This window comes from Wasmannia auropunctata, unplaced genomic scaffold (genome assembly GCF_000956235.1).
Source record: "Wasmannia auropunctata unplaced genomic scaffold, wasmannia.A_1.0 LD334579.1, whole genome shotgun sequence".
Lineage (NCBI taxonomy): Eukaryota > Metazoa > Arthropoda > Insecta > Hymenoptera > Formicidae > Wasmannia > Wasmannia auropunctata.
This window is the reverse complement of record NW_012028311.1, coordinates 804,035-813,188: the sequence shown is the minus strand read 5'-3', so window position 1 is coordinate 813,188 and position 9,154 is coordinate 804,035. Positions and strand designations below refer to the sequence as shown.

General features: G+C 40.1%; 2 protein-coding genes across 5 annotated transcripts; one reads left to right on the top strand and one right to left on the bottom strand.

Annotated features, from left to right (window-relative positions):
• Positions 1–1,243: 1,243 nt before the first annotated feature.
• On the top strand, positions 1,244–6,332 carry LOC105458230 (acylamino-acid-releasing enzyme-like). 4 transcript variants are annotated; one of them, XM_011703387.1, is made up of 15 exons: positions 1,244–1,355; positions 1,441–1,681; positions 1,787–2,013; positions 2,092–2,255; positions 2,343–2,488; positions 2,566–2,827; positions 2,907–3,058; positions 3,155–3,323; positions 3,417–3,671; positions 3,749–3,886; positions 3,966–4,186; positions 4,267–4,346; positions 4,425–4,472; positions 4,925–5,140; positions 5,214–6,332. In XM_011703387.1, the coding sequence occupies exons 2-15, from the start codon at positions 1,667–1,669 to the stop codon at positions 5,332–5,334; spliced, it is 2,214 nt and encodes a 737-aa protein (XP_011701689.1). In that variant the 5' UTR covers positions 1,244–1,355; positions 1,441–1,666; the 3' UTR covers positions 5,335–6,332. The 4 variants fall into 4 exon arrangements, with proteins under 4 accessions (XP_011701689.1, XP_011701686.1, XP_011701690.1 ...); XM_011703384.1 differs by having other exon boundaries at positions 1,772–2,013; XM_011703386.1 differs by having other exon boundaries at positions 1,252–1,378; positions 1,772–2,013.
• On the bottom strand, positions 6,163–9,092 carry LOC105458231. Its single transcript, XM_011703389.1, has 4 exons — positions 8,738–9,092; positions 8,363–8,613; positions 7,996–8,287; positions 6,163–7,914 (listed from the first exon to the last, which is right to left on the bottom strand). Exons 1-4 carry the CDS (start codon positions 8,832–8,834, stop codon positions 7,460–7,462), a joined length of 1,095 nt encoding a protein of 364 aa, XP_011701691.1. The 5' UTR covers positions 8,835–9,092; the 3' UTR covers positions 6,163–7,459.
• Between the last annotated feature and the right edge of the window lie 62 nt (positions 9,093–9,154).

The following is a 9,154-nucleotide window of genomic DNA, read 5'->3' as shown; positions in this document are numbered from 1 at the left end:
ATTCAGTTACCTTTACTAGTCTACTTTTTACTTTATATATTATTAAGAATGTTTTGGCTATCTCGTATATCAGCTAAAAAACCGATAAAAAAATTACAAAAAACTTGGTAAAAATTTTTTGAAAAAATTGATCATGGATACGACCTGAAGCTATTTAATAAAATTCAATAAACAAAATATAGAATTAAAAAATTTTTTAAAGGCATATGTCTTTATTATTCCAATAACATATGTAATATGTATCAGTAATGTTTGAAAGATACATTTTTACTGCAGGTATATGTACATATCGCCAGAAATTTACAACCCAAGTAACACACGATTGTCACGAGAAATGTCAAGATGACATTATCTTGATCTTCTCGTGACTAATCGTGTGTTACTTGGGAAGGACATATAATAATATAGTAATGCATCTCTTGTGAAAAAAAAAAAAACTATTGGATTAAGTGGAAAAAACTATTGGAACGAATAGTATACAATATATATTGAATTTGTGTGAATGGCTTTATTCTATAATTTCCAATCATTTCCAATAGTTTTTTTGTAAATTCAATTTTTTCCATAAGAATTGCCGAAATATCTATTTTGCAAATTATAAAAATATAGAAGGGGCACGAGTTGCTAGAAAATACCCGCATTAGATTATTTTTTAATATATGAATTTTGCCTGATTTCTTTGCTTTTCCTTTATTGTATATAAATATTTTCTTAAAGAAAATAAAGGAAAATCTGAAAATTTTAAGGCTTTCGTCCTACATGTCTCTAAATCAAACCAGTTTGTGACTGCATCAATATTATATATATGCGCATTACGAAATTTTCTTGCGTAGTACCTTTTAACAAAATCAAAATACCACGCAATTTTCAGATCGATTGAAATTGATTCGATTGTTATAATGGAACAAGCCCTTTTGATTTTTAAATCCGAAATAGGTTCGAAATAATAAAAAAAGAAAAACGTATTTAATCTGATAGTTGAATAATTTTAATAAAAAGAAATTTTTTAATTTCTGTATTAATGTTACCAAATTAAATAACAAAATTATATTATATTTATATATGTTACATTTTCGCGTATTATTAAAATAAAGGATACTAATCGAGTTTTGAAAAAATAAATCTAAAAGGTCAGCTACCTGAAATAAAGGATTGTCCTTTTCAACAAAGGCCACATGCTCGTCGTATTTATCTTTGTCTATATATAGTCAAAGGTATTTATATACGCATATGCACGCAAAACACACGCATGCAAAACGTGACGCCGACGCCGGTAATATAGTGGTAGATGTGGCAGTGTAGTAGCCGGAGCTGTCGTGTTCCATTCCTCCTATAACCTTCAACCTTGTTTTGGGGTGAGATGCTACAGACAGTAACTGTATTCGGTAATCCATCGCTTTTTATGATTTCAATTTAATATATTATGATACAATTTTTCAGATCTTTCTTGAATAGCGGTTTATTCATTGTCAAGCGGTGATGGAAAGATAAAGCGGTATTAAGAGTGCAAATTGTGCACCGTCGCCAGTCGTCGCTTATCTTTGTTGTTATCGGCGCAAGTATAAACGTGAGCTTGAATTGCAACAGACAGTCTGTTTGTCAGTTCATGCTATAAAAGGTTGGTGACTAGGTAAAACTGGTGAAAGTGACAGAAAGTAGTCAGAAAATGGCATCGGGACAGGTATGACTTTTTTTATGTGTTTCTGATATCTTTGCCAATAATTTCTTTTCTATATCGAGCGATGCGATTGTGTGAAATAATTGTGCACAGAGAGTATGCTTGCAGATCAAGGAACTGGTGAATCTGTACAAATCTTTGGCTGCGTATCCATTCTTGAGCAGCGCACAGATTTTGGGTACTGCGAATGGCAGGCTGTCCGTACAAGCATTATGGACGCAGAGGAATCTGGAGAGAAAGACGGATCAACGCTTCTTACAGCATTATGACTCGAGCTCGGAGGTCTATCCGTTTATTTCGTTTTCTACCAGATTTCCAATCGATATTACTACAGAGTACGTAATTTGGACATGTCATTGGACGTATGTGTAACATAAGTATTGCCTGCATTTCAATATATCTGTTTCGAACAGATTGATGTCAACCCTGACGAAGAATGAGGAGCGTAGAGCCGTGTTGCGACAGGCCACGATCGATAATTCCACAAAGCAGTTCATAGAAATCTGGGATAAAGAACGTTTTGTGAAGAATTATGATCTGTCTGCTCTGGATGTCCATGGCGATGTTTATACAGATGGTAAAAACTGCTTCGACCTTTTATCTCAAACTCTTATAATTTTTCAAAAATATATCACTATATATAACTATGTGCTTTTTTTTATAGCCGAGTTTCGTTCGTTTGAATGGTCTCCGGATAATACCAAGATTCTGTATATAGCGGAAAAGAAGCTTCCTAAGTCGGAGCCGTTTTACAAACAGAAATCACTGGATAAAGATAAGGAGAAGAAAGAGGATAACGAAGTAACGGTGGTAGGATTTCTTGTTTCTTTAAATAATTGTAGAGCTCTGTGTATATGTATATATCTTATCTAATTTTCTTGATGCAGGGAAATGAATACATCTACAAACCACATTGGGGAGAGCAATTGGTAGGTAAACACCGACCTGTTATTGCTGTCCTCGACACGACGGTGGATGCCATTACAATTCTATCTGGAATACCAGATGAACTTTCTCCCGGTCAAGTGATTTGGACGAAAGATCAGGATATAATCGGCGTCGCTTGGAGGCACGAGCCGCTATACTTAGGCCTTACCGTGTGCACCAATAGATGTTCTTGGATATTTTTATTGAAGAATGGAGAATATCGTAAGGAACATTTAAACAATTAATATAGCAGATATGTATGAAATAGCAGAAAGTAAATAATAACACTTTTGTTGCACAGGGAAATTGTCCGATGATGGATGTGCTGTGCACAGCCCTCGAATCAGTCCTGATGGAAATTGCCTCGTGTGGCTGCAGAGAGAAGCAGGTGCCGTCCCACATCATAATGTGCACAAGCTTGTAATGCGAGATTTGAGCGTGGAGCAAGATCATGTAATAAATTAAGGATTATTAATTACAAGTATCGAAAATTAAGGAAAATATGTTTAGTATATTTTGAGCTTCGAATTATTCTGTTTTTACATTTAGACTGTCGAGATCGTGGAAGCAGTGCGAACGAGTAAAACGATGAATCATAACAAACAGTTTTATGGGATATACGGTCGTTTACCACGTCGTTGTTGGAGCGACGATTCTCAGTACTTATTTTTCAGCACGCCTCAAAGGAACAATATCGTCTCATATGTCGTGAATATAAGTAAGATATGGAAGTTTTATCGGTTAAAATGTGATTTTTGATGCTTTATTCTTTTTTTTTGCCATTTAAAAGAATAATAAATTCTCTTTACAGAAACGAAAGATATCACTGAGATAAGAAACGACACGAGCAGCCTTTCTATACTGGATGTAAAGGGAGACATGATTGCTTTTCTGAACACTTCCTTAACGCAGTCTTCCAGCCTTCAGATAGGTCGTTTCAACAGCGAAGCGGCAGACATCGGCGATATCTCCAGGATTGCGCTCACAACACCAATGGCAATTCAGGGCTTCGAAGAAATTACATACGAGCAAAATGAGTATAATTATGATAACGACGACAGCATAAGTAAGTGAATCGTGTTACCGTTTTGCACAATTTTTCTTGGATGGAGATATTTGACTCGTCGCTTCCTCACTTTTCAGAGCAATTCAACTACATTTATTTCGGCCCGAAAAGTGGTAAGGCTCGATCGGTGCCTTTTATAGTTCTGCCACATGGAGGACCTCACAGCAATTATGCAAACGTATTTTCTCTGGAGTGTTCGTTCCTGGTATTAGCAGGTAATAGATAAATCATATCTTTCTCTTTGTATACGTGATATTTAAGAGTTCCACTACATTGATTCTGCACACAATTCAGGTTTTGCGTTAGTGCAAGTGAACTATCGTGGCTCCACGGGAATGGGCAGCGCGACAGTGGAGTATCTTCAGGGACAAGTCGGAACCGTCGACGTGAAGGATTGCCTAACCGCTACGCAGGAAGCGATCAAGAAATATCCTTGGCTCGATCCTAAACGCATAGGTCTCTGCGGCGGATCTCACGGTGGATTCTTGGTGGCACATTTGAGCGGGCAAGCTCCAGTAAGCGAGTCAGACGATAAATCTACATGATAATGCATTAATTTGAAATATCGGGATTGTAGAAACTGGTTTTATTTTAGGATCTATTCAAAGCGGTAGTTGCAAGAAATCCGGTAATCGATATCGCGACCATGTTCGGCACATCCGACATCCCAGACTGGTAAAGAGATACTTGATATTTAACAGCGATAGTCCTCGCGACGTCCTAATTATTCAATATCCTATATTTGTATTTCAGTCGCAATGCTCTGACTAAGGAAGAGAAAATAGCGTATCTTCGTAATGTGTAAGCTTAATCGTTATCTCAGATGTATCAGTAGTCGCGATAATAGCGAACTCGGTCAGACGCACTAATGCGCACTGACGCATATTAAAGCCGTTGTGTACCGATCTAATCTGAATGTAAAAGTGACATATCTTTCGAATGATAAAAAGCCCAAAATATTTGACAAATAGTACGATAAAAAGTGTACTGAGGATTTAACCCGTTTCAATATTTATATCAAATTCGTATCTTTATGTCGCTTTGTGTACAATGACTTTAATGTGCATTGACTGCGCACTAGTGCGTCCAACGGAATTTGGCTATAAATTTGACTGAAATACATAGTCTTCTTTTTGTCTAAATATACATGAATTATATTTGTGACGATGATTTATATATGGTTTAACATGGTAAATATGTTTAAATTCGCATCAAGTAATCACGCACTAACGTAATTTAATTTTTTATTGCAGGTGCGCTGTGGAGACAGGTGTTCCCAACAACGCTACTGGTCCTGGACCCGAAGACGTCGACATGATCGTGAAAATGAGGAAATGCTCGCCCATCATGCACGTCGACAAAGTCAAGGCGTCGACCTTGGTCTGCATTGGAACGAAGGATCTGCGTGTGCCATCCTCCCAAGGAACGATGTGGTACAACCGGCTCAAAATTAACAAAGTGAAAACTAAGTAAGTTTGGCATTTATTTAAATACTGCGGATGTAAAAATCTTGCGTCGTTATTAAAAGATTTGACGTCACAGGATGCTCGTGTATGACGACAATCATCAGTTGTCAACTGGACCAGCTGAGATCGATCACGTTATCAACAATTGTCTGTGGTTGCTGGAGCATACGGCTACAAAATCCGAAGACAAAGAATAATTCACAGCGTTCGATTGTATGTGGGTGTGTATGTGTATATATACATAGATCTTTATTATCACAAAATGAATATTTACACGATTTTATTACATACATTTTATAAAGATTCTTACATAATAATCAATCTCTAAAAATATACGCACTCGTCTAAGATTTGTATACGTTCTATAACATTTTTATGTTTAATATACGTACAAAAATTGGGTAATTATTCACTTTAAGGGAAGCACCCTCGATGACTTTAACCATGACATATGTCATATGACATATGACATATTGTCAAGGTCATGATCCTGAGACCTTTAGAAAGTTTTAGCTGCCGCTCGTCGTCCGTTAAAAAGTTATAAACAAAAAAACTGAAAAGTTTTTGATATGCATACATCAAAAACTTTTCAATTTTTTTTTGTACTTTTCATGCGAAGCGAGATTAATGTCATAGGAGGTGATTCCTCTAAGTGAATAATTACCGTTAATTTTTACATTTTTATTAATAATTTTTTAAAACGAGCGACGGCTAAAACTTTTTGAAGATCACTTAGAGTCACTACATAGACAACATATGCCAAGAGCAAAGTCATTAGAAGTGCTTTCACCACCTTGACAACATATGTCAGTCAGAGTCATCGGAGGTAGTTCCCCTAAAGTGAACAATTACGAAAAATTATTTTATTTATATATATCTGTATCTATATGTATATATAATGTATACATATAGATATGTGTATATATATGTCGCGCATATTCATGTAAAGTAAATGATAATGCGTAGCATTATCAAAATATATACTACAATAAGTTCACATACCACTCGTTACACGAATGTCTATGAACACAACAGATCCCATCAGATTCTTTTTTTTCGAGATATTGTTATCAAACGTCGTAAGTAAGATGTATAACAACATTAACTGAAATATTTGAAACTAACACAAATGTAAAAGTCCATGAGATGTATCTTTAAATTTAATAGTTAAAAAAATACTGCACCGTTATTTTGACACGGAAAATTGTAATATTTCATCAAATATTAGGAAGCTATTTTGAGACCTCTATTCCTTCGTCGTCGACGGACAAAATTCTCGTGATTTATTATTTCTTCAATATTTATTAGAAAATAATACAAAACGTAGAAATTCATATTTAAGACACCTGTTTCCTTACTGCAACCACAAGTTACGTCAGAATCGTCATATGAATTTTTTTTCTTGCAATACGCTATTGAACACTTAATAGTGGCTTATGAAAAAATTTAATTTATTTCAGCGTATACTGCAGGAAAAAATAAATCACAATTTCCCATTCCTGACGTCATAATTCAATAAGGCTGCAGTGAAGAAACGGGAACTTTAAAAACTATACAATAAGAAAAAAGAAACTTAACCGAGTAATCCTATTAACCGCTGCATTTCACGTAATCTCACTTTAATATACAAAAAGAAACAACGTACAAACTGTAATGTTAATACAGCAGCACTTGCGCGTGTAAATGTACTGCATGCAGTGGCGTAAATGGATATATGCGGACGGTGAACGAGCAGCAGTGCTCCAAATATAATTACTTTGGTCAAAATAATTGAAACTGATGCATGCGACAATTCGTTGTGATTAATTAAGACCAACTTCATTCATTGTCGAAGAACGAACAAAGAACAACAGTTAGTGTCATGTAGCTTCGCGCGTTCTAGTTATATAAATGACGTATCCATAACGTTATTAGCCCTGAAGCTGCGAGCTCGACTCACACTGTCAGGGAATATCGACTACATGACAGAATTGAAACTGATGCACGCGACATCTGTTAATTCATCAGATTGTAATTCTTTCGCAGGAAAAAAAAAATCCTGCTCGCAGAACGCAGCGCGTGTGCGTGGAGAAAGATCGGTCCAATTGGGCCTGTTCTCTATAGCTGAACTGGCTGCACTGGTTCACAGTTTCTCCTTGTTTTCTACATCGAGAGGAAGAAAGATAAACTCTGAAACTGGTGAACAGCCAGTTCAGCTGTATAAAGAACAGACCTGTAAACTCACCGGATGCGCGACAACGCAGCGCCTAATTAAAACATTAGACGAGGTACGTTTAAAATGCGCTCAGTTCATGAACGAGTGCTCGAACGAGTTCGAATGGCTTACGATCTGGCTGGGCTACTCTGTTCGGGGAACAACGAGTCGTAACTGGGCGGCAGATCCTTGTCCGCGACGGGCGAGGACACCGCGACCTCCAGCATGGGGGCCGTCGGTACCCCGCGATTGGATCCCTGAATCCCGTCCGCGTCCGGCAGGGAGACCGGTCGCGAGCACGCGTTCGGGCCGGCGCAGTCCGACGACCAGCACAGCTTCTGCGACTTCTTGCAGATCCACAGGCACATAACGAAGATGATGAAGCAGAGGATCATGGTGGTGACCGCACCCACGGTGACCTTCGTGGCGGTGTCGTCCTTGGGGTAGCGATCGTTGACCGTGCAATTCGCCTCGTCCGAACACACGCCGAGGGGGCAGTTGTAGATCTTGTCGCATATGTACTCCTTCCGAATGCAGTTGTTGTATCCGACCGGCTTGTAATCGAAATCGGCCTGATCGCATCCTAACGAAATGGAATTGTCGATCAGCACTGTCGTCGCGTCGCATTTGACGTGAAAAAAAAAATGACGTTAGGGAAACGTACTTTTGTACGGGGTGTAGACTATAGTGAGGTCCAGGGACTGTCCGTCCGGCACGCTTTCCTTGGAAATGAATATCTTGGTTCCTATTTTGGCGGAGTCCGTTGTCCATCTCCACGGTGCATCCCTACGTTTTACGGGGATGGGGTCATACTCCGCGTACATGAAGTTGGACGACCTCGGCCAGCTGGTGTTACCCGAATTGTCCTCAGGCTCGGGAACCGGGAGATACGTCGCCTGGCTGCGGTCCAGCTCCCCGCAGAACTTGCTCGTCCAGTGACCGTCGCTTCTCTGGAACTAACGGAACTGTCTTGTCAAGTATCGACTTGCGTGACTGTGGCACCGTAGAATTGCAATTTGTCCACAACTTACCTGCACGTAATCGATGCACCGATCGCCGTCGCGGCGGAGATACATCTTCTGAATAACCGCGAAGACGCCCTCGCGGCCCTCGCCCTCGGCCTTGCTGGTCTTGAACTCGAACGAGCATTCGCGATCGGTCTTGACGTTCGTCCAGCGGTCGAACATGTAATGCGGTGTGACGATCGCCCCGATGCCGGGGCGCATGTCGAGCGTCTGCTTCTTGTTGTGGATATGACATATCTTGTCGCTCTCGAGTTGATCTACGGGGGGAGAGAGGGACGAGAGAGAGACAGACCAGTGTGAGAGAAGTGTCAAGTGAGGTTAAGGCGAGAAAGACAGAATACTGAGAGATGCCTCTCTGCCGTGGCCCGATTCGAGACTTACGCTCCTTGTAATTGACGCGATTAATGTAACGGGCGCACGTGCACAGGTGCGCGATCACGATCAGCAGGTAGACGACGCCTGCGTCCCGGGCTCCCATCTTCTCGGGTCGCGACCGCGCAGGGCTGGGTGTCACCACAGAGTCGCCATACAGGATGCACGAGGAGCGTGCCCCTCCACCTCCCGGATTTCGCACGGGCAGCGACGACGGGTAACACTGCGCCGCTTGTTGAAACGCCGACGTTGGAGGATTATTCTCGCGCGCGGAGTCGTGCGAGCGGATTGCGCGTTCGACGTTTATCACGATTCACCACGACTCACACGAGATGCGTCACCCGCGTCACATCTCCCCCCCCCTCCGGGGGTGACGACCAAACAAGTCCCGACCGAAAGTCGACCGACGCCGTCTGCCTTCGAGAG